The following is a 26,465-nucleotide window of genomic DNA, read 5'->3' on the forward strand; positions in this document are numbered from 1 at the left end:
CCAGTCCTCCCATCGTATAGCTGTACATCTGGTTTCTGTTTCCTACATGTAAGACTTTACATTTCTCTACATTAAACTTCATCTGCCATTTATTTGCCCACTCTCCCAGTTTGTTTAGGTCCCTTTGTAAATCTTCACAATCCTCCTTAGTCCTAACCCCACTAAAATGTTTTGTGTCATCTGCAAATTTTATAACTTCGCACTTCATCCCTGTGTCTAGGTCATTAATAATTATATTGAATAGCAGTGGTCCGAGTACCGACCCCTGCAGAACACCACTCCAGTCCGAGTAGTGGCCCTACACTCCTACCCTTTGCTTCCTGCCCGACATCCAATTTTTGATCCATCTATGTACGTTATCTTATACCCCATGGTTCTTCAGTTTCCGTAGTAGGCGTTCATGGGGTACCTTGTCGAAGGCTTTTTGAAAATCCAAGTATACGATGTCTATGGGGCCCCTTCATCTATTTGTTTGTTAATTCCTTCAAAGAAGTGCAGTAAGTTTGTTAGGCACGATCTCCCCTTGCAGAAGCCATGTTGGCTTGTTTTCATCAGTTTGTTCCTTTCTAGATGCTCATTGATGCTGTCTTTCATCAGCGCTTCCGCCATCTTTCCCAGGACCAAAGTCAGACTTACCAGTCTAGTTCCCCGGGTCACCTCTTGATCCTTTTTTAAAGATGGGTGTAAAATTTGATATCTTCCAATCCTCTGGAATCACTCATTTTTAGGGATAGATTATAAACCTGATGTAGTAATTTCTCTACTTCTTCCTTTAGTTCTTTCAGTACCCTAGGGTGGATTCCGTCCAGGCCCGGAGATTTGTCAGCTTTTAATCTATCTATCTGCTTGAGTACATCTTCAAGGCTTACCTCCAGGGATGTTAATTTTCCTGCTTGATCTCCTTTGAAGATTTTTTCAGGTTTCGGCACTTTGGATGTGTCCTCTGTTGTAAATACTGACAAAAAGAACCTGTTTAGTCTATCTGCCACTTCTTTTTCCTCCTTCACCACTCCCTTCCTATCTCCTTCATCCAGCGGTCCCACCTCCTCCCTTGCCGACTGCTTCCCTTTAACATATCTGAAGAAACGGTTTGAAATTTTGTGCTTCCCTGACTAGCCTCTCTTCGTATTCTCTTTTTGCTCTTTTTGATGCTTCCTGTGCTCTTTCCAGTTTTCCTCAGTTTTGTCCTTTTTCCACATCCGGAATGTTGGTGGAACAATTTGGGAAAAGTAAAAATTTTAAAGAAATTTGGAGTCCCTTGGACTCTTTTGTTAAACAAATTAATGATTCATAATTCACTAGATTAAGTCTTGTTTGCACACACATCTAAGAAGGGAGGGTGGGAAAGGGGGAAGGGATGGGTAATTTGTTTCAGTAATTTGCAAGTGCTGTTTATTGAATTCTTTGAATGTATAATGTTTGCACTTTTTGTATGCTTATAAAATCAATCAAGATTAAAAAAAAAAAAGAATTCTGGAATGCATAGGAAGCAAATGTAATACTTTAAGCAAAGGAGTTACATAGTCAAATTTACTTTTACCATGGATAAGCTTAGCAGCAAATTGCATGTTTATTTTACATTTTCTGAAACTGATTCTCATTACAGACCTAACTTCAACAGCTACTACAACTTCCTGGCCTTCGTCTTTGCAATGGAGGAGATTAACAACAGCTCAGAGCTCTTACCCAACATCACATTGGGGTATCACCTTTATGACTCTTACAATAATCAGCTCACACAACTTAGGGTTGCCATGAATATATTTTCACGAAAGGACGTGCCAAACATTAATTATAACTGCAAAACATCTGGAACACTTGCTGCTATCATTGAAGGTCTCTCATCTGAGGGATCAAGTCAAATATCAAATTTGATCTCAATATACCACTACCCACAAGTAAGGTGACAGCTACGTTTTACTTTATTTCCTGTTCTATAATCCATTTCTACAGACCATCATCTTTAATAAAAGTGAATCCAAATTGCTATTACAAACATATAAATGTTATAAGCTTCCAAAACTAAAGGATGGCAATTAAAGTTACATTTTTAGTGAGCTAAGTCAGTATTTGGACGATTAACAAGACAGATTATTCAAGTACCAATAATTAAAACTGGATTTAGACGTATCTAAACCAGCTTAGGTCTGTATGCCCAGAGTGAAAAGGGGCATTTTTGTAGGAGTGGATAAGGAGGGAGGTGGGCCGACCTAGACTTAGTCATCTAGCAGCCATAACAAAATAGGTTTGATGGGTTGCCAGATGGAACTTATATGTTTTGACTTAGAATCGGGCCGCTAAGCTAATCGTGGCTGCCGCAATCATCTCAGCAGCCCAGAAAACACATCCCCCCCACATCGTTAACAATCACAGCCTGGTCCGTTGAGTCTACCACAGTCACTCTCCATCTGGCTTTCACATACTTTCAGACTTGGTGCTATCTCCACCTTCAGTCTTACCATTCTTGTCCATTCATATTTTAAGCACAGTATTCTCATTTTATTACATACGGCTCTCTTTAGTTCTTATCTTTTTTTTGCTTCATTTGGGTCTTATCTTTTCCTCCCTTATGACATTTGCTTTTAGGTAAGTTATCTTAATGCTTCATGCACACTTTTTATTTATGGTTTTAGCATGTATCCCTCAGATATGATTCTGATTTTGGGGTTTTATTCATGCTTCAATTAAGTAGTTTTTGCCTTATGACATATATTTCATTCTAAGATAGTTTGCATGGTTATATCTTTTTATTTGGCTTGTTTTCATGTTTTAAATGCTGTTTTAAGTAACACCAACCAAGCTTCAAATCCCTATGGCAGATCCCCTTTCACAAGGCACATCTTCAAGGGAATAATAGTAACTCCATGTTCAATATGGCAAAAAGGCCATTTGAGTCTTAGCATTTCCTAGTCCTTTGGGGCTTTAGCTGAGGTCTTTTTCACTACCTGTTGTTTTCTTGCTGTGGTTTTCCGTTATCTCTCAGCCTCCACAGCAACCCTTCCCACTGTACTTTCTTTAATTTGTTCTCTCGTTCTCTATAATATTGTAGTTCCAACCTTTTTTTTCCTTTTCTTTCTGTTTGTCTCTGGTTAAAGCGTCCTAGGATGTATTAACTACCAGTAAAGATGTTTATTATTTTAAATTTGTAGTATAGTCAATATCTGTTTTTACTATAATTGTAAATCACCTAGAAGTCTGATTAGGAAGTTTAAGAAATTTTAAATAAACTTCAAACTTGAAACTTGATTTTAGATAAATAGATTGAGAGTGATTTCTACTTTTTCCTTATATACGTCTTTTTTTCCGGAGCCATAGGGTAACTCTTTGCCTGATAAAATTCTTTTTTCATTCTTCTTTTCTTCGCCTTGCTTTGTTTTTTGCCTGACTTTTCTTCTTTGGTTCTTGTCTTCTAGTCTCAGAGAGGTTGACTTGTCCAATCTGATGAGATTCAGCACTCCCATCTTTCTCTTTTGACCTTTTATGAAAGCTATCTCAATCCCAGGAAATTTCCCTCTACTGCCTATTCTGGTTTGCCCAGGCACCTTAGGCCACACCTGTGGGCGGGGTTTCATATGCCTGGGCCAATCCGGCCCCATTCTGCAGCCTGTAGACGGGCGGGTTTGGCACCTCTCCGTCCGTCCAACATTTTACAGGTATGGGGGGTGGGTCATGGGGTCGGCGGTGGATCGCAGGTTAGCGGGGGTGGCGATCTGGGGCTCGGGGGGCATTCGATGGGGGGTTATATCGAGGGCAGGAGGGCCTGAAATCTCTCCTGCCCGTATTGTAGTGAGGGTGGGGGGTAGGGGGTCTGCCTAGGCAGGAGGGGTTGGGCTCCCTCATGCCCGATCATATAGGGGGTGGGGGGCGAGAGGCCAGGAGGGCTTGGGTTCCCTCCTGCCCCGATGTCATGGGGGGGTAGGTGTGGATTCTGTAACCGGTGCTGTTTTTGACAGACACCTGTTACAGAAACCAGCTTTTAGGTGAAGGACTGGCTCCTCCTTCGCCTAAAAGCCCTTGTGTTGGACGTTTGGGGTTTAGGCTTTTTTTGGTTCATTATGGGGTATAAGTGTAGACTTCGTGGTGGTCTTGGTGTTTAAACAGCTGAATGTAGAGGCAGGCCATTATTTTAAAAAAAACCTCCATTTGGACATTTTTTATGATTATGGACATTTTCCCTGCTTCTACTTTCAATGTTTAAGGCATTAGGCCAAAAGGGGACTTAGATGTTTTTTTTTATTATGCCCCTCCACGGGTAAAGACTTAAAGATCACAATATGTATACTTTTGAGGAAAGGCAGGAGAGGGGAGATATTATAGAGACATTTAAATACCTGTGTGGCATAAATACACGCAAGGTGAGTCTCTTTCAACTGAAAGGAAACTCCAGAGTGAGGGGGAATAGAATGAGGTTAAGAGGTGATAGGCTCAGGAGTAATCTAGGAAATTTTTTTTTTATTAATAGAAAGAGTTGTAGAAGCATGGAATAGTCTCTCGATAGATGTTGTTGAGACAAAGACTGTATTTGAATTCAAGAAAGCTTGAGGCGGGCACATAGGATCCCTTAGGGAGGGAGAGAAGGAGATAGTGGATGCTGCAGATGGGCATACTAGATGTGTCAATTAGCCTTCATCTGCCATCATGTTTCTATTTTAAAAGGACTAATGCATACAAAGAGGTATGTGTCTCCCTTTATAATCTTCCTCCAATCTCATCACTCAGAATCATCCTAATCCCCAGAATAGACCCTTATCACCCAAAGCCAACCTTCCCTCCACAGAATAAACTATTATCCTCCTGAAGATCCTTCACAGAATCCCCACCCTCAAACTCATTTCTCCCCAAACCCTCAGGACCTACCAAAGCATTCCCTGGGGTCTAGCATCTGAGGTAGAAGTTATTCTGACATTTTAATCTCCAAGTTTAAAATGGAACCTATTAAATCCTTAAGTAGTTTTATACGTCTACTGCTGAGGTGAAATTGTGAAATAAGGAATTTTCATATTGCATTTTTAACTGGTAATACAAACCCTAGAAGTAATCTATTTTGAATCCAGAGCCTGATGGAGCAAAATAAAATGGGATAACTCCTTCCCCATCTGCTAGACAGCAAGGAATCCCTTGGTAGGTCCAGTGGATTTCTGGGGAGTTAAGGGGCTGGGGTGACTTGAGGTGGGTGAGGGATCTGGTAAGGTGACTTTGGAGGCAGTTGTTTCTGGGAAATCGGGTTGACCTCAAGGGGCTGATAATATGTTTGAAGGAGAGGTTGGCCTTAGGAAGTGGGAGTGACTTCAGAAGGATAGGAAGTCGTTATTTGGGAACAACCTTTTTAAGGAAGTCTTTATTTAAGATGGTGCCCAGAAGAACAGAACTGCACATTACTGGCCCAATGCTTCAGGGTATAAGAATAATACCGTTTGTGGGGTTGATCATAATTACAAGTTGTATTATTGACTCTACAGATAACTAAACTGTGTTAACATGCAATATTTTACTGTAGCTTAGTAGCTAATTCCCACAATCTCTGGAAGATAAAGATAATTCTGAATTAAATATATTTCTTGACAGATCAGCTATGCTTCTCAGAATCCTTTTAACAGATATATTAAGTTTCCTTATCTATATCAGACTATGCCCAACATTCTTCATATCATTGCTGGGATCATGAAATTACTGAAACATTTCAACTGGACTTGGGTTGGAATCATTATATATGAAGATGACAACAGCCTGAAGTTTGTCCATCTCCTGAAAGAAAGGATTGAGCAGAACGGAGCCTGTATTGAATTCATAGAAATACTCAGAAAGTTGCCAGATCTAAGAGTTGACAAAATGCTTCAGACTATTCATAAATCATCAACTAAAATAATCATTAGCTATTTTGAAATGCATCTTTCATGGAATTTCCTTAAGACAGGTATGCTAGTGATACCTGGAAAGGTCTGTATTACCATAACTGACTTTGACTTCACAACCCACACACCATCAAAACCTAGTTTCCAGAATAACACCTTACTATTCACAGTAATGAAGAAAAATATTCCAAGCTTTTTAAAATTTGTACGAGAGGTAAATCCTATTTTGTTTCCTAATAGTTCACTTATTAATGAGTGGTGGAATGGACTATGTCAAAATTTCTGCTCCAAAAACATCAGAAAATCATGTAAACATACAAAAGAGTATTATTACTTAAACCACTGTACCAATACCCACTTTGCCAGCAGTTATGCCATTTACAATGCTGTGTATGCCCTGGCACATGCACTGAACGACATGCTTTTATCTGGCTCTGGAAATACCACCATGTGGAATGGAGACCGACAGATATTGTCAGATTATTTGCCATGGAAGGTAACATCATTTCAAAAAGGAATGCTATATTCAGAAATAGAATTGGTGGAAATTGGCTACTGGCAGAGTGGAGGGAGAAATTTAAAATTTTATGTATGATCCATCTTATTTAAAAGATTTGTTATTACCACATGTGATATCTAGACTTTTGCACTCATCTTAAAACAATTCTTCAGATTTTGGTCAAAATGAAATATTTGTATCTTCACATAAATTTGGGTATATGGGCCGTAAATTGTGGGTAAAATCTCTATGGAATTCCCATGGTCTTCATATCTCAAAAAATATGTGGAGGGGCATTTTCAATATAACTTCCAAATCTGAGATTAGACATTTTGTAGAATATGACCATTTTCAAAACAACAAAATATCTATTTGTTTCAAAAATGGCCATTTCTCAGATGTGCTTGTTCTCAGTGCATTTACTGTATGTTTCTGAACCATAAAAAAGTCCACAAAAAGGCCCAGGAATACACCTTACCATAACTCCCTTAAGTGTATGGTTGTCCCTCCAAACCCCACTGGATGCAATTATGCACCACATCAGGTTCATTAGTTATTTATATACTGCCTATCAATGGAGGTTATCAGTTATCTACATTCAGGTACTCATGTGTCTTTCCTTTTCTGTCCCAGAGGACTTAAGATCTACCTAACATAACTGGGGTAAGAGATGGTTAAGTGATTTGTATAGGGTCACAAGGATCAGTGCTGGGCTTGAACCCACAGTCTCAGAGTGTGGAGGCTGTAACTCTAATATACTGTTTTTTGTTTCCTTCATTTACATTCTTTATTTACCTCATTTTTTAACCATAGTTCTGTCATCATTTGATCTTCCCTCTGCCTTCTTCAATATAAGAGATGCATCTGGCCTGAATTTCTGAGAGGGTGTTCTGACATGACATGTATTCCTTAGCCTTTGTAGATGTTTCTTGTAACCTTTTGAAACCAGGTCACAGTTACAGCAGTTATCTCCAACTGAATATTTGATAACTAGCTATTAAAAGTTTAATACAAACAAGTATTATCTGAATAAATTCAATTTTAATCTTATCTCCCACAGTTCATTTCATTACAGTACTTTTATAACTTACCAATATTTAATTTATTAATAAATATCAGAATAATTTAGTCAGTGAACCTAATCCCCATCACTCACATTCATACTCACTTCCCAACTTTCACACACATACTACAGTCATTGTGATTACTTTTATGGTTCTTGTTTAGTAAGGGCTTTAATGCCCTGGTCATGCAATTCAATATGAGCTCTGCCTTTGACTTAGTAAACCATGGGAAACTGTTACAATACTTAGATGCAATTGGTATCAGAGAAGTGTTAGACTGGTTGCAAGGCTTCCTTATGTCCCGCTCATATCAAGTACATTTTAATTACGATCTCTCTGATACCTGGAGAAATCCATCTGGTGTGCCGCAAGGGTCACCACCATTGTCCCCACTGCTTTTCAATGTTTACATGTCGTCATTAGGTGCACAACTAACCCAGCTGGGAATAAAATTATTTAGTTATGCAGACGACTTTACAATCATTATCCCATTCGTTACCTCTCTCTCAGAAGTCACTCCAAAGGCAACAGAAGTACTAAACTCGATGGAGCAATGGATGACTGAATTCAAACTGAAGCTTAATTCAGAAAAAACAAAATTTTTTGTTGCTTCACCACACCCACTTGACACTAAAACATCACTGTGCATCAATAAACATAGTTATCCCATCCAACCCACTATGAAGATATTGGGTGTAACACTGGACCAGAGTCTAACCATGAAAGTTACTTTCTGGAAGCTTCGGTCCATTAAAGCATATTTCGATGTCTCATTATTTAGAATCCTAGTACAATCCCTTATACTGAGTCAACTAGATTATTGCAATATCGCCTACCTGGCAATTTCCCAGAAGAATATGCGGCGATTACAATTGGTGCAAAATGTGGCAGTCAGGCTAATTTTTGGGTTGAAGAAGTTCGATCAGATAACACCTTCCTACCAACTTCTACATTGGCTACTGATGGAGGCACACGTGAAGTTTATGTTTGGATGCTTTTGCTTTATGGCACTATTCGGTTTAGCCCCTAAATATATAACTGATCTCTTCTCTTTCTCAAACAACAGACATAAGAGAAGTTCACAATCAAATTTTGTTTCCCCACCGTTTAAAGGATGTAAATTTAAAAAACACCATCAACATCTTCTATCACATCAAGCGGCATTATGGGGCAAAGATCTGGAACAATTGCTCACACATACTACTTATGGGGAATTTAGGAAACACCTAAAAACATACCCGTTCCTGAAGTATTTAGGCTACTAACCTGTACAATCCTACTCCACAATAACTGATTTCTAGCGCTGTTAATAACTAGCTTCTAACCTTGTTAATTCTAATTAATTTGTAACATCTTTTAACCATTGTAAACCGCATAGAACTTCACGGTCCTGCGGTATATAAACTGTTATTATTATTATTATTTTATCCAAAACTGGATCTTGGTTAGTTCATGAGTTCATTAGTCCATGACCATTTAGTCAGAGAGGCTTCAAACTGAGAGTTGCACAACAGAGGACAGAGAGGCCTGCCGATTGTGTTTAAGAAACTGTGATTTTCATGAGCTAGACTTTGGTGTAAATATCAGTTTGAAGCCTCTCTGACTAGATGATCATGGACTAATGAACTCATGAACTAGAAAGATCCAATTTTAGAGATTGCGTTAGTATTTTTTGTTTAGCGCATAGTCTCCACACACTAATCTTTAGCATGTGCTAAAAACACTAGTGCACCTTAGTAAAAGGTAAGTTTTAAAAGTACTGTAATGAAATGAACTGTGGGAGATAAGATTAAAATTGAATTGACTCAGATAATACTTGTTTGTATTAAATATTTAATAGCTGGTTTTAAGAATTTGAGTTATCCATTAGGTAGCTATTTAATTAACTGAAAAAAACCCCCAAGCTTAGGCTTTAGGTTAATTCCACTGAATATTTGGGGATAGCAGCCATTGCTAACCAGTTAAATAATTTTGGATTTCAGATCCTAAGTATCATTGTATTTTTAATTGTGCCATTTGATTGAACATTAGACTTGCAGATTATAAATGTTCTTAAATATACAAATAAAAGGAAAACTGGCTATTCAGGACATTTTGAAAATATGTGCTTTATTTTTTAGCTTCATAGTTATCTGAGGAATGTGCACTTTAAGAACGTGATGGGTGAAGAGATCTTTTTTGATGACAATGGAGACTTTCCCTTGGACTACACCATTATTAATCTGATCTTCCTGCCCGAGAAGAAAGTGAAATATAAAATTGTTGGAAGTTACAAACCTTCTGCTCCCCTTGGGGAGGATTTCACAATCAATGAAAAAGAGATAGAGTGGGAAGCTGCTTTTACCCAGGTGAGAGAAATGTAACATTTTGTAATATAAAAAAACAAACATAAAACAACACCACAGCAGAAGATTCACAAGATCCAATACAGCAGGAATGACAGCAGATCACACAATTTCTATTGCCAACTTTTAATTCATTATCCCCCTTTTTTTCAAAAGCTGACAGTGCGGCACAGTAAATTCTCTGATACCCATAGGAATTGAATGGGCATCGGGGCATTTGCCGCATGGCACTCAGCTCTGCGGATTTGTAAAAGGGTATCTAAAATAACATAAAGCATGTCCACACAAGTGCTGTGTCAGGGGCTATAACCACAACTGATAATAAAATAAAACAATTTGTTAGAAGAAGTAGTATATAAATTAAGACACATAAAAAGACATTTATAAAAATATTAAACACTCTATAACATGTACAACATTCTAGAATATGTGAAAATTAATAAAAACTAGACTCATATAAAAAAGTGCATAAGCCAGCCAGTATAGAAAAAACATATGAACATAATTTCTATTTAGATGCTCATAATTACAAAAACCAAACTCAATTTGGATTATGATCTGCCCAGAAATTCAGTATCACATCCCTAACACAAACTAGACAGGCAACACCCAACACCATAAAGTAAGCTTGCACTATAAGGGCCAGATTCTATAAACGGTGGCCTAGTGATGCCAAACTGAAATCCAATCTAACCTAAATTATTTCAATTAGATTGAATGGTGTGGTAATTGAAGTTAATTGTATAATTAATTAGAAAAGTTAGGCACAGAATTCCATGTGGTGCCAGAATTAAACCCAAATATTCAATGCTGGGCCATTTTCAGCAACCAATATTGAATATGTGGGGCAGCCAACCACTAAAATGTTAACCGGTTATACTAGCAGTCAAAGATAGGACAGCTATTTATGTGATCCTTTTAGACCATTAACCTATGTTGAATATTGATGCCTAACCAGATAAATAGTATATTATATCCAATTATGCACCTTCTCCCATTGAATATTACAGCTTCGGCCATGTCTTTTTTTTTTTCAAGATGGCGTCAGGTTAGGTTGTAGGTGGTGGTGCCTCTTTCCTTCCTATGTTTTATTTCGCATCCTATCTCTATTTTTTTCACATCTTTTTGCTTAATATTTTATGATTTTATTTGGCCGTCTTTGTTTTCTACCGAATCGATCTAAGCTATATTGATTAGAGGGGACAACACTTGACAGACCCACAGCTCACTCTCTGTTGTCTCCATGGCAGCAATCAGCAGTAATCACTGCTGAATGGAGCACAAAAATCTGAAGTAAACAGTAGGCAGGAACTTTTATACAGAATGCTTGCTCATATCATACAAGTTTGCCAAAACCCAACAATGCAAAAATCTCCAGTTAGAATACAGCACAAACCAAAACTCTTCATACAGCCAAGCAATAGGGGCAAACTCAGGCACACAACCTAAAACTTCATCCTGGTTAACTACTACCGTGTCCAGAAAAGTGACTTTTTGGGCGTCCCAAGTTATGCTAAACTGCAAATGGCAATCTATAGAATTGTGCCAAACAGTAAATCTTTGCAAATCTTCAACTGACCTTCTATGCCACTGGTATACCTCCATGTCCATTCTGTTCAATACAATTTTCTCCTCAATATTACCAATGAGACTTAACCCCTGTTTTAATAACGCATAGCGTGGATTGTCAGTAATAGCTCTGATGGTCATATTCCTATGAGCATCAAAGCAGTTACCAACACTGCCAGTGCTATAACCTGCACTACGTGTTAATAAAGGAGGGGGATAGTTACTAATAATTGGGGGTTAACAGTAAAACATGTCTTTTAAGTTTCAAGCTGGTAGACAGCAATCCTGGCTAGGCAACTTCATTGCTAAAGCCAGATCGACCTATGGCGCTTTCCGGAAAGAAATTAAGACCGCTCTGTTCAATAGATTTATTACCTAGTTAGACAACTCCCTCCTTGTTTAAAACTAATACTCATCATGTTGATACTGCGTATTCTCTCTAATTGTACCTGTATTCACTGAACGTTCAGTGACTTCCTCACCAACTGTATTCTGAAATTCGCTGGCTATCCAGCTCCCTTCACTTTAACATGCTAATATTATATCGTAACATACAAATATTATAATTCTTCTATTCTGTTCTCTATAATCACTGACTGCTCAGTGACATCTTTCCCTATTTGTACTGTACTTCGCTGATTGTACAGCTCTCTTCACTGTGAACTGCCTAGATGTCGCAAGATTATGGCAGTATAGAAAAAATAAAGTTATTATTATTAATAATGGTAGTAACCCTAAACACCCCTACAGTAATGTGTACTTATGAATTCATTAATATTTCTTCCTATGAAAAATAGTTGGCTATAATTAGCTGTACTAGGAGTAAATTATCTGTAGAGTAGTGTATTGCAAACTGTGTGCCATGGCACCTCCTGAGATTTCAGGAGTGCTGTAGCACACTGGGGAGGAGGACAGTCACTGTCACTGGCTGACTGCCTACAGGATGTGCCTCCTGCCCATCCAACTATCACCCTGTCTCCCTTCTGTTCCTAATCGAGATACTCGAGTGTGCTATTCTCCGACACTGCCTGGACTTTCTTTCAACTCGTCAATTCTCAATCTTCTAAAATCTGGTTTTCACCTCCAACACTCCATAGAGACTGCCCTCACTAAGGTCTGCAGTGACTTGTTCATAGCCAGATTTAAGAGAATTTACTCTATCCTTATCCTTCTTGACCTGTTTGCTGCCTTTGATACTATAAATCAGAGCTTACTCCTTGATACGCTGTCCTCATTTGGATTCTGTGATTCTGTTCTCCTGTCCTCTCCTTATTTGCCTTTCCCAATACACCTTTAGTGTATGTGTTGGTGGGTCCTCTTTTAATTCTACCCTAGAGAATGACACTTGGCGGTTTACCCATGGCCACCGCGTTTAGCCGCGGGTAACCCACCGAAACGGGGAATGAAAACTAGCAGTCGCTGCAGGGACGGGGACAAGGCCATTCACTGCCCCGTGGAGCGGTGAATGGTCTTGTCTCCGCAGTGAGGCATGAAGGATAGCGCGGTCCCCGCAGCCCACACCCGCCTGCCCAATCGATCCTAGTGATTAGCCAGCTCTCTCCCTTCTCCTCACCTTAGTTTGTAGGTTTTCTTTTTCGGCGACCCGCACACTATCAAAGAGCCGTGCACCCGCTGCTGCTCAGTTTTGATCTTCTGCTCTGACGCAACCGGAAACAGGAAGTTGCAGCAGAGCAGAAGATTGAACACTGAGCAGCCGCGCGTGCGCGGCTCTTTGGGAAAGTGTGCAGGCCACTGAAAAAGAAAGCCTGCAAACTAAGGTGAGGAGAAGGGAGAGAGCTGGCTAAACACTAGGATCGATTGGGCAGGTGGGTGGGGGCTGCGGGGACCGTGCGATCGCCCGTGTTCCCGGCTCAAACTGGAAGGAGGGAGTGAAAGGGAAAAGGATTCTGGGCCAAGGGCATGAAGATGGAAAGAAAAACCCACAGCAGGAAAGAAAGGGAAGGACAGGCAGGTGAGCCAGATGCTAGAAGCAGGGGGGGGGGGAAGAAAGAGGGAAAAAAGCTAGTTGGGGTTGAAAAGAAGAGACACACTGATATGGAAGAAGAAGATAGGGCAAATCTGGACACAGGAAGGTAACAGAAAGAGGGGAAATTATGTGCATGGGGCATAGGGACAGAGACATAAAGGGGACATGCCATGGGGATGGTTTATGGACACAGAGGGGGGGGGCAATGGCAGATACATAGGGGAGATATTAGAAATGGGGAAAATAGGAGCACAGAAGCTAGATGGATTGTGGGGATGGGACAGGGACTGAGCTCGCAGGCTCCTGTGGATTGCACAAATTACATTGTAACGTGCCATGAAAATAAGGGAGTAAGGTAGATAGATAGGCCATGCGAGAGGAGCTGAAGGGTGGTAGAAAGAACAGATGGTAAAGGAGGGAGGGAAGGGTGGTGGTGGAAAGGAATAGGACAAACATTGAAGGAGGGTGGAGAGGAACAGACCCTGAAGGGAAATGTGGAAGACAGAGTGGGAAGAAGATAGATGCCAGATTATGGGGGAACGGAGGGAAGAAGATGGGTGCTAGACCAATTGGGGGGGGGGGGGGGGTGAAGGGAGAGGCACAGTAACAGCAAATGGAAGACGCAGAGAGAAGACACACAGTGGATGGAAGGAATTGAATAAGATGTGGAAAGCAGAAACCAGACAACAAAGGTAGAAAAAAAAATTCTATTTATTTATTTTTTGCTTTAGGATAAAGTAGTATATTAGTTGTATTGATAAAAATATATAAACAAAGCCCTGCCAGCTGAACATCTCTTTCTCTAGTTCAGCAGCAGGAACTTTGATTTATAAGAAAGGAATAAGCTAAATATTACAGTACTAAGGCTTATATGGATGCAGCGGGGATGGTGACAGGGCGGTGAAAGTGATGGCGGTGACGGTGACGGGGCGGTGAAGGGAACGGTGGTGACGGGGCGGTGCAGAGGATGGTGGGCCGGGGACGGGGCGGTGACGGGGACAGATTTTTTCCCCGTGTCATTCTCTATTCTACCCCATTAGCGGTTGGTGTACCCCAGGGTTCTGTCTCAGGACCTCTTCTCTTCTCTCTCTACACCTCTTGCCATGGTGCCCTGATCTCCTCCCATAGCTTCCAGTGTCACCTAAATGCTGATGACTCCCAGATCTACCTCTCTACACCTTAAATTTCACCTAACATCCAAGAAAAAGTCTCTGCTTGTTTGGCTGACATTGCTGCCTGGTTGTCCTGCCATCATCTGAAACTAAATATGTCCAAGACTGAGCTGCTCCTCTTTCCTCCTAAACCCTCTTCTCCTCCTCCTCCTTTCTCCATCTCAGTAAATAATACTGACATTGTTCCAGTCTTCTCTGCTCACAACTTTGGAGTTATCTTCGATTCCGACCTTTCATTTTCTACACATATCCAACAAGCTGCTAAGACCTGTCGCTTCTATCTCTTCAATTTCATCAAAATTCACCCCTTTCTCTCTGAGCACACTACCCGGACCCTTCTCCATGAGTTGTAACCTCATGCTTAGTTTACTGCAATCTACTCCTAACTGGTATCCCACAGTGTCATCTCTCCCCCTTGCAATCTATGCAAAACTCTGTTGCACAACTCATCTTCTACTAACCTTGCTATGCTCATGTTGTCCCTCTCCTTAATTTAATAATAATAATAATAATTTTATTTTTGTATACCGCAATACCATAAAACAGTTCAGAGCGGTTTACAGGAGAAAAGACTGTACATTTACAGCAAAGATGCAGAGTCAGATTAACCAGGATAAAGTAACCAGTAACAGTAACAATTAAAATTAAAAAATAAGATAGGTACTTAGAAATTCCCTTACTGTCCCGAAGGCTCACAATCTAACCAAAGTACCTGGAGAATAACAAAGAAGTGAAAAATAGAGATAGAGGAAAAATAAGAAATAAACATTCTAACAAGACTACATTGATCTAAAATACTTTAGAAGGATGAAGAGAGGAGAGAAAGGAATATATACAGTTACAAGGGAGTGCAGGATGAGGATAGTAAGATCCAGGGAAGAAGAGGTATATAGGTGAGGAAGAAGAGGAAAGGAAGGAAGGATGGGGTTAGATAAATTTATCAAAGAGGTAAGCTTTGAGAGATTTTCTTTAGGATAGGTAGGATGGGGCAAGAGAGATGAGGGTGGTAAGGCAATCATTCCATTTGCCAGCTTGAAAAGAGAGGGTTTTGTCCAGGAATCTTTTGTAAATACATCCCTTTGGCGAGGGGAAGGCAAACAGGTGGGCATTGCGTGTTCGGTTAGAGCCTGGGAACACAAAGTGACGTGACAGGATATCGGGGATGATCCAGTCAAGGTTTTAAAACAGAGGCAGGCGAATTTGAAGATTACCCTTGCTTCAATTGGAAGCCAATGAAGTTTTCTGTAGAAGGGGCTAACATCGTCAGACTTTTTGAGGCCATAGATGAAGCGGACGGTGGTGTTCTGAATAAGTCTAAGACGTTTAATGGTTTTCTTGTAGGAACCCAAATATATGATGTTGCAATAATCCAAGGTGCTTAAGATTAGGGATTGGACCAGCAAAACTGAAGGTGGAGAAATCAAAGTAGTGTTTGATAGAACGAGTTTCCAAAGGGTGGAAAAACATTTTTTGACCTGAACATTGGTATGATCTTCAAAGGTGAGGCAATGGTCCAAGATGACTCCGATAATTTTAATGGTGGGATTGATTGGATATGTTAGACCGTTGAGTTGCAGGGTGGTAGTCGTAAGTTTGTGGTTGGGACTTGCAAGGAAAAATTTGGTTTTATCTGGGTTTAGTTTCAATTTGAAGCGAGTGGTCCAATTTTCAACCATGGTGAGGATAGTTGAGATGTGTTGTACTGTCTCTTGTGGCAGTGAGGTAATAGGGATGATAATTGTGATGTCATCTGCATAAATGTAGGATTTCAGGTTTTGGTTTGATAGCATGTGTCCCAGTGATGCCATATAGATATTGAACAGAGAAGGTGATAGAGGGGAGCCTTGGGGAACGCCACAGGGGTTGCACCATGTATGGGAGAAGGTTCCATCGTTATGAACTTCATAGGTGCGGTTTTTTAGGAAGCCTATAAGCCAAGATATTACTTGCCTGGAAATGCCAATGGAATCGAGGCAGCTAAGCAGTATATCATGGTCTACTAGGTCGAATGCACTGCTGAGGTCAAACTGGAGTAGCAGTGCGCTGTTACCCAATGAGAATAGTTGGAAGAGGTGATCGGTTAATGAGGCTAGAACAGCTTCCGTGCTATAGTTGGTTCGGAATCCTGACTGGGAATCGTGAAGGATATTAAATTTTTCTAGGTAATCCATGAGGTTGTAATTGACAAGACCTTCCATGATTTTGAGGAAGAGAGGAATATTGGCAATAGGTCTGTAATTGGCGAATGCAGAGGATGGTTCCTTGGGATTTTTGATTAACGGAAACATGAGAATGTGGCCGAGTTCCAGCGGGAAGAAACCAGTAGACAAGCAGAGAGTGATCCAGTTGAAAAGTTTGGCTTTGAAGGAGAGGGGGCAGTTTTCATGATGGGTGGAGGGCAGTTATCTAATAGGCAGTTGGATTTAGAATATTTAGAGTATAACTTAAGGAATAGGTTCTAATCAGGGTTATTGAAGCGAGACCAGGTCATGTCGGCCATTGAACTATTATTTTCTGGGGTGGATAGCTGGATAGATGGGTAAGTGTTGGATGTTGCAAGGGATGCTTTCAAGTTAAGAATTTTGCTTGCGAAGTAGTCGGCTAGATTAGTTGGGGAGGGTGGTAAATCTGTGGAGGAGCTTTTATGAAGGTCAATGTCAAATAAGGAATTAACTAGTTTGAAGAGTTTATTGCAGTTCAGGGATGGGCAGTTGATAGTTTGGGAGTAGTATTTGTGGCGCTTTTCTTTGATTATTCTTTTGTATGCTGAAACTTTTATTCGCCAGGAGTATCTATCAGTGTTTGTCCTGATTTGCACCAGGTCCTTTCCAGCTTGCGTACTTCTCATTTCAGGGTGAGTAGGTCGGCATTGAGCCAGTTGGCAGATGTGTGGAATTTTTTCTTGCATAGTTTCAGAGGAGCAATGTCGTTTAAGATCTGATTACTGAAGGTGTTCCAACCTGAGATGAAATTAGGGTCTAGGTCTGGGATGGATGAGGGCTCCCTATCTGCCATCACATACAGTTCAAGATCTTATTGCTGACCTACAAGTATGTTCATTCTGCTGCCCTGCAATATCTGTCCTCACTTCTCTTGCCTTATACACCTCCAAGAGAACTCCATTCCTCATATAAGTCACTCTTAGCTTTACCCTTCTGTTCCACTGCCAATTCTAGACTTCATTCCTTTCATCTAGCTGCCCCCTATGCCTGGAATAAATTACCTGAGTTTGTCCGTCATGCCTTCCCTTCCCTTGTTTAAAAGCAGACTGAAAACCCACCTTTTTGATATAGCTTTCAATCCTTAACCTTACTCCTCTGCCCTCCAACCCAGCCTGCTGATTTATCGTTCCACTTAACTGTATCCATGATATCCTGTTTGTCTGTTTTGGCTGTTTAGATTGTAAGCTCTTTTTGAGCAGGATCTGTTTTCTTATTATTATTTGTGACTCTGTGCAGTGCTGTGTGCATCTGATAGTGCTATAGAAATAATTAGTAGTAGTAGAAAAATAATGTGCATTTTATACACTACAGTCCACTGTCAGTTGAAGACAGTTTTTTTTTCCTCAATCTTCAGTCATCTCCACAATCCAGATGCAGTCAGAGCTGTTCTCTTGGCTATAGGAAATTACCCACAGAAGGAAAACCAGTCTGCTGCTATGACTGTACTCCCTGTACAGGTAGAGAGATCTCCAATCAAACTGGTGAGTGATGTGTAACACTTGAGATGCTCATGGTGGCAGGTTATTCAGTACGATGTCTGTTCTGTGAAATTCATAAGAACATAATAAAAGCCGTATTGAAATAAGACCAACAGACCATCCATCCCAGAATTCTGTCTCCAACAGTTACTTAGAAGAACCCAGTAGATTATTCAGATCTAGAAGTATATAGTGGAGGTACCCAAGCTTAAGTGTACACTAAGGGCCCGACAGCTAATGGATTTTTGGGAGAATAATTTTAAAGGTATGGTATATAGAAACATAGAAACTTTGAGGGGCATAATTAAAAAAAAAAGTCTAAATCCCCTTTTGGCCTAAGGCTTTAAACGTTGAAAGTAGAAGCAGGGAAAATGTCCATTATAAAAAAAAAACGTCCAAAAGGAGGTTTTTTTTAAAATAATGGCCTGCCTCTACGTTCAGCTGTTTAAACGCCCAGACCACCATTATGTCTAAACTTATACCCTATAATCAACCCAAAAAAAGCCTAAGCCCCAAACGTTCAAAACAAGAGCTTTTAGGCAAAGGAAGAGCCAGTCCTTCGCCTAAAAGCTGGATTCTGTAACCGGTGTCTGTCAAAAACAACACCGGTTACAGAATCCACCCCCCCATGATATCGGGGCAAGAGGGAGTCCAAGCCCTCTTGCCCCACGGCACCCCTGACCTCACCGATGACATCGGGGCAAGAGGGAGCCCAAGCCCTCTTGCTCCGCGATCCCCAACCCCCCACTGAGTCCGATGGCACCAGGAGGGAGCCCAAGCCCTCTTGCCCCGCGGCCTATCCCCGAACCCCCGATTATATTCGGGGCAGGAGGGAGCCCAAGACCTCCTGCCCCGCGATCTCCAATCTCCCCCGAGTCCGATGGGGCCAAGAGGGAGCCCAAGCCCTCCTGGCCAAGCGACCCCCAGCCTCTACAAAATCAGGCAGGAGGGAGCCCAACCCCTCCTGCCCAGGTGGACCCCCACCCCCACTAAAATACAGGCAGGAGGGATCCCAGGCCCTCCTGCCCTCGAATGGCCCCCCCACGACCGCACCCCCTCCGAACCCCCAATCGGTACCCTTTGCCAACCCGTGACCCCCGCTGACCTCACATCCCCCCTATCCCCAATCCCACCCTCCATACCTTGTCAACGTTGGCCGGATGGACGGGTGCCAAGCCCGCCCGTCTGGCAGACCAGCCGGCTCCGGAATGGTGCCGGATTGGCCCAGGCAGCTTAAACCCTGCCCACAGACATACACTATTTGGGCAGGTGGATTGGGCCAATGTGCCTAAGGCCCCGCCCACAGGAGGAGCCTAATGCTCCCGGGCCTATTCTGGTTGGCCCAGGTGCTTCAGGCCCCACCTGTGGGCGGAGTTTAAGCTGCCTGGGCCAATCCTTCCCCATTCCAGAGCTGGCTGGCCTACAGGACAGGTGAGCTTGGCACCCGTCTGTCCGGCCAACGTTGACAAGGTATGGAGGGTGGGATTGGGGGTAGGGGGGTCGTGGGGTTGGCGGGGGGCTGATCGGGGGTTCGGGCAGTGCTGTCTTGGGAGGACGATTCGAGGTCAGGAGGGTCTGGGATCCCTCCTGCCCATATTTTAGTGGGGGTGGGAGGTAGGGGATCCACCTGGGCAGGAGAGGTTGGGCTCCCTCCTGCCCGATCTTGTAGGGGATGGGGGTTGTGTGGCCAGGAAGGCTGGGGCTCTCTCCTGGCCCCATCGGACTCGGGGAGATTAGAGATCACGGGGCAGGAAGGCTTGGCTTCCCTCCTGCCATGAACATAATCAGGGGGCCACAGGGCAGTAGGGCTTGGGCTCCCTGCCCCGATAGTGTGTGTATGTGGGCGGTGTTATATCATGGCAGGAGAGATTGGCCATCTCCTCTGCCGCGATGCGATCACTCCTCTACCCAAACTGCCACAACCCGCGGCAGGAGAGATTGGGCATCTCTCCTGCCACGGGTCGTGGCAATTCAGGTAGAGGGGTGATCGCATCGCAGTATGGGAGATGAGGCATCTCTCCTGCCACGATGGTTGCAGTGAGGGGGGGGGGTAGGTTGCCGGGCAGCTGAATTGATCACGCCAGCCACGATCAGCTCAGCGGCCCCTTTTCGGCACATATACCTGTTTTGACTTGGTCTAAGTCAAAACGTATAAGTGCCGACTGGGCAACCTGCCTAAAGTTTTGGTTATATCTGCTGCACGCCTAGGTCTAGGTCGGCCCACCTCCCGCCCACCGTCCGCACTTTCCGCTCCTCTAAAAACACCTTTTTTCTCTCTGTGCGTTTAGAGGCAGGGGAAAGGCATAAGCTGGTTTTAGATACGTCTAAAACCAGCTTTGATAATGGGTACTTGGACAATCAGGCTTTTTGGGCCATTTAGGCCATTTTTAGATGTTTTTTTCTTTTGATTATGAGCCCCATAAAGTATGACGGCAGAAAAGGGCCGTCGCCCCAACACGTCTGCCCACTCAAAAGAACCCTCCCCTTAAAAGAACACTCCCCCTAAGCAACACCCCGAAGTGAACCCACATGTTTATCCCATTGTTTTTTGAAGTCGAGCACGTTGCTGGCTTCAACTACCTGACGTGGAAGGCCATTCCAATGATCAACCACCCTTTCAGTGTAGAAGTACTTCCTGATGTTACCTTGAAATCTTCCACCCTTGAGTTTCAGCGGATGCCCTCTTGTTGCCATGGGACCCGTAAGAAACTGGCCTTTTATTGTAGCTTAGTTTACCATGAGAGTCACTAATCTATAGAATCTTATTTATGTGATATTTGAATTAAAAAAAAACTGTGATCAATCTCATACGCTGTCCTATTCATAGTGATCAGAAGCATCAAGATGATAAGCTTCTTAAAGAGACTGGAGAGAAAGAAGATGTCATTGGGAGGGTAGGAGGGGATTGGGGGCTCTAATTATTTTTAAATGTAACCCCTGACCTCCTATGGTACCCTATAGATGGTTATGTGTACAGGAGGGAGACCAGAAGGACACTATCAGGGAAAAAGAGGGGAAAAAGAACAAATAGAAATCCCCCCTTTACCAGTATATTCAGGGACTGGGACACTGATCCCCAGAGCTATATGTTGTCACAAACCCGGCACTGAAGGGAGGTTTGTGCCTGGTAAAATACAAAAACCCCTAAACTGTAAGAGGGCTGATCAATGTGGCAGTAATCCCAGCAGCAGAGAGCCAGGCTCTAGCCATTATGAGAATGCCGAAGAGCAGGAGCCCTGGGGGGGAGGGGAAGCAGGATGAGTTTCATAACTTCCCTATGCCTAAAGCAGCTCTTAGTAAAAAGCACTCTAATGGTCAGGCTCTTAATCAGGCTAGCCCTCAGCTGCTGAAGCTAATTGAGCAGCAACAGAAGTCTCAGCAAAAGCCAGCCCATTCCCCATTCAGGTTAGTGCGTGGCTTTCTCAGGTCAGGTCAAAAGCAGCAGACCAGGCTGGGAAGATTCAGTCTGGATCCAACCTTGGAAGGAGACTCGTGGCCAGGTGCTGTTCCTGTGGCTCAACAAGGGAATGAAATAGAAATGAAGGACCTGGATGATTTCCCTCAGCCAAACCTGCCTGATTGTCCACAACCTGAAGAAGCTATGGATGTTACCTGGGAGCCTGAGGACATCTGCATGGAGGAAAGTAAAGTTTTTCCTTGTTGTTTTTTCTTTCTTTCAAAACTGCATAGTGTTTTGAGGCACCTGGGACTTGTGCTAGCTGTGACTGTATGTGTGAGCATTTTGTAAGGCTCACCGCAAAGGAATCTTCCTGTATGCTGAAAGATTGTGGACTATGTTTTGGGGACTTTGTTTTTTCCTTTTATGATAAGGAGAAGTTTCCTAAAGTGTGTTCTTAGTGGGAGTTGTGGGGTCTGAATCCACAAAGATCCTGGGTTGGGATTGAGGGGCCATTTTCTGGCAAGTTTGCTTAAGTGGATTCAACAACTCCCCACCCCCCGCCAGCTTGCCTGGTTTAAAAGGGGAAGCCGGTTGTGAACTCAGGCTAACACAGTGTGCTTACTAAAACAAATTGACTTTTATTACCAGTAACAAGGACTACCAATTATTGCTCTGCTCTGAGTGTTGAAAACTTGGTATACTTGATAAAGACTTACCCTGAAGAAAGGGCTGCTCAGATTTAAGCTAATTTACTAGCTGAACCTTCTGAGCCGTGTTTTGTTTATTTTACCTTCTTGATTTGGACTTTATCACAGTGACTATATGGTTGACTACAACGCTGTGGTTAAATAAAGCACTGTTATTTTTGAAGAACTTATGTATCCTGATTTTTGTGTTTACTGACTTTGTGACTACCAGCAGGACCTTTCAATTCGTGAAGGCACGTCCAGGACTATGTTTGTGCGCAGCACCTGGTAGCCATTCTGACCAGCTTGTACCGGGTGTGCGACAATGTATAAAGGTAGCCAGCAACTTAGAGCAATTCTCTGCCAGATTCCAGCAAACTATTAACCATAAAAACAAGCTGCTTCTCCCTACTCCAAACTGCTGGTCTGTCTCTTTCTACAGTGTTCTCAGGCTGAAAAATAAAATTCTGCATCTTTAGAAATCTATTTTAGGAGGATTTGGTGAGATATAAGACCAAAGCATAGTATAGTATAACACACTAAGCCTCCTACACTTTTTAGCACAAAGAACATGCACAATTTAGGGGTCCTTTTATCATGTGCTAACCCCCGCAGCTGACTAAAAAACTAACGCCTGCTCAATGCTTTAAACCCCTACCGCAGCTTGATAAAAGGACACCTTAGTGAAACGGTAATGCTATTCTTTTAAAGTAACAAATATCAGCAATTAATCTGCAAAAACACATAGCAGGCAATTCAATAACAGTGTACCACCGTTTAGAAACCAAAATTAAGCAGGTCTATTGCATCATTACCATATGGCACCAGGAAAAAGAGGATGGATTAAGACATCCAGGTTTTACTTCCATTGCTTTCAATAAAAGTAAAACCTAGATGTCTCATTCCATCCATTTTCACTGAAGCCATTGGGTAACTCTAGTCTATGGACCACATAAATGTTAGTATGTACATGTGATATTTATGCATCAAACATACAATATTCTGAAACCCGTGAGCTTAAATGTAATCCCCGTCTATGGCCCATCTATGTTCCATCTCTGTGAAAAGCCCTCTGACATTTCTTAAGCTATTTGTGAGGGTTTTTTTTTCTAAATATAATTTAATGGGCTTATAATCAATAAAATTCTTGCAAACTTTGCACATTATTTATGATTTAAAAGAGGGAGGGAAATTAGGTACAAATTTGGACATTCCATTTTTTGCAAGTATTTTACTTCCCCAGTGCAAAGATGTCCCCAAAAACACTCCTAAAAGTACATGGTTCATGAACCCTATGCGCACTATTAAGCAATTCTCTGACTTACTTTGGCTAGTGACATGGCCCAACATTGAATTTATGGACATAAAGTCATCCGTGTTGAGGAAAATGCTAAGCACCACCAGCTGAATATCAACCTTCACATCTTTAAAATTTAGAGCAATATTTAGCCATTCTTGAAAACTGAGGTCATTTTTCAGATACTAAGGAAATTCTATTTCTTCTCAGATATGGATGACTGTATAAGATGCCCAGAGGACCAGTGGCCCAATGAAAACAGAGATGCCTGTGTCCCAAAAATAATAAGCTTCCTTTCACATGAAGAACCTTGGGGAATCATTTTGACACTTATCAGCATTTTCTTTTTCTTCATCACTGCTGTCATTCTGGGAATCTTCATTTATTATCAGGCTACTCCTATTGTGAAATCCAACAACAAGAACCTAAGTTACATTCTTCTAGTCTCCCTCATGCTCTGCTTCCTCTGCTCATTGATATTCATAGGCCGTCCTGATAAAGTGACTTGTGTTCTCCGACAGGCTGCCTTTGGAATAACTTTCTCCATCTCTCTCTCCTCTGTCCTTGCAAAAACAATCACTGTGGTCATGGCTTTCCAGAGCACCAAGCCTGGAAGCAAGCTCCAGAAATGGATGGGTTCCAGGGTCTCATACTCTATAGTCCTTTCCTGTTCCCTTCTTCAAGTTTTCCTTTGCCTCATCTGGTTGGGAGCTGCTCCTCCATTCCCACATCTTAACATGGAAGGAGAAGATGGAACAATTCAAATTGAATGTAATGAAGGGTCAGCAATTGCATTTTACTGTGTTTTGGGTTACCTGGGATTTCTGGCTGGTATCAGCTTGATTGTGGCTTTTCTAGCAAGAAATCTGCCTGGCAGTTTCAATGAGGCCAAACACATCACCTTCAGCATGCTGGTATTCTGCAGTGTCTGGGTGTCTTTCATCCCTACATACCTGAGCACCAGGGGCAAGTATATGGTAGCAGTGGAGATATTTGCTATCCTGACCTCTGGTTCTGGGATACTGGGGTGTATCTTTATTCCCAAGTGCTACATTATTCTATTGAGGCCTGAAAGAAACAATAGGAAATATATCACAAAAAAATGAATTGACTTAAACTTCCCTAAATGTTAAAGGAAATCTAAGGGCTCCTTTTACTAAGCTGCACTAACGGTTTTAGCACACGCTTAGCGCACGCTTAAATGCCACGAGCGCTGGATGCTAATGCCTCCATTGAGCTGGTGTTAGTTTTTGGCGCGTAGCGTGGCGTTAGCGTGAATGTAGCGCGTGCTAAAAACACTAGCGCACCTTAGTTAAAGGAGCCCAAAAATAAATTCTTGCATTATGTCAGAAATTTTTAAGTTCTAAAGTTTCATTCCAACTTGTACACAGTCCATCCAATATTCAAAGCCAGCTGTATGTTTATCATTCTCAAGGGCTGAAGAAGAGTAGGATGAAAAATTAAGTTGATTTTTGCAATATTCAGTCGCAATCTTAATAGATTATTCCTTTTAGTTTAAATGTATAGTGCCACTACTGTGACTGCAGAATATGAAACATGTGGAGTATAGAGAATAAATTAAATACTGTCACCAGCATTTGGGCTGAATATCTCCCTTCCTCTGAAGATCTGATATTTATTCTTTTAATTTTAACTTTAAAGTTAGTAGGAAGTGCAATATGGTTCATATTTTTGTGGGTACTGTCAGCATAGCTATTGCTAGCAATCAGCATTTTCAGTTGGCATAACTAATGTCAGCAAAGGCCTATGGGAAAATATATCAATCTGACTCTGGCATGTGAATGCAGATAGACCCTGAGGGCAGGGAGATGGTTTCAAGTATCCCTGATTAAATCATGATTGGCTAAAAGGTGTTAATGTGTTAATGTCTGATTAAGAGGTTGCTTAGGACAATGGGTCCAGGTGCACAGATAACTAAAGTTAATCAGAAACTATTGTCAGAGACATACTGGAAATACATATGACTTCAGCCTATTATTCGTCTGTCTAGCACAAGTTTACTAAGGAGGAGGAGATTTAACTTCTATTGAAGCTCAATAGTTTCTATATTCAGAATAAGATTCCAAGCTATAAAAGCTTCCTCTATGCAAGACACATGGATCTCTTTCTCTGTCTATCTCTTTGTCTATCCTTCTCTTTATCTATGGAACTCGAAACTTAGACCATCACCCCATCCCCCTTTCTCTCTCTCTCTTGATCTCCCAGGAATTTCAGACTCTTTGTCTCTCTTTTCCTCTGAACTCTGTAAGGCAGGGAAACTGCTTTGCTCTCTCATTAATTGTAATGCTTATAAATATTGCTTTCCTGTAAGCCTATTTCTATAATATATTCTTTATGCAATCACCTCTGGCTGTGTTTCTTATTTGATTCTACTCCTGGTGAATCTTCTGTGAGGGAACTGAACCTGAGACCTGGCATGTGTAAGGGTGCCTCTCACATAACCCCTACCAATATACATTGTGGGGGACCTGAACTATCAATCCTTACATTTTGGGGGCTTGTTTCGGTCCTTCCTGACGATTTCATATGGGTAAGTAGAATTCAATTTTTTTTCTCTTGTATGCAATAGGCAGGATTTTGGCTGCATAAGACAAGGTGAGAGATGGTATTTTCCACTCAAAAGACCTTGTGCAGTATAGACAGAGTGAGATAGAAATCAAAAGACCTTGGAAAACCCTTAGATTGATTGTACTTTAGACTGGATGACACACTGGTGAAAAGTTCCAGAAATATTTTGGGTTTTATATTTGGTGAGATTTTACTATCAAAAGGCTTTGTAGTGTTACCTGTGCCAGTTTGCATTGTATGATTTGCTATTATAGGCTTGCTAGAGTGTGTTGCATGTAAGAATATTTGAGCTGCTCTGAAGAAAA

General features: G+C 41.7%; 1 protein-coding gene across 1 annotated transcript; it reads left to right on the top strand.

Moving 5' to 3' along the window:
• The first annotated feature begins 1,541 nt into the window (after positions 1 to 1,541).
• LOC117346307 (vomeronasal type-2 receptor 26-like) lies at positions 1,542 to 24,677 on the top strand. Its single transcript, XM_033915707.1, has 5 exons — positions 1,542 to 1,898; positions 5,566 to 6,348; positions 9,536 to 9,763; positions 18,065 to 18,191; positions 23,782 to 24,677. Exons 1-5 carry the CDS (start codon positions 1,542 to 1,544, stop codon positions 24,675 to 24,677), a joined length of 2,391 nt encoding a protein of 796 aa, XP_033771598.1.
• Positions 24,678 to 26,465: the final 1,788 nt, after the last annotated feature.

The sequence above is a fragment of the Geotrypetes seraphini genome, chromosome 12, assembly GCF_902459505.1.
Source record: "Geotrypetes seraphini chromosome 12, aGeoSer1.1, whole genome shotgun sequence".
NCBI lineage: Eukaryota > Metazoa > Chordata > Amphibia > Gymnophiona > Dermophiidae > Geotrypetes > Geotrypetes seraphini.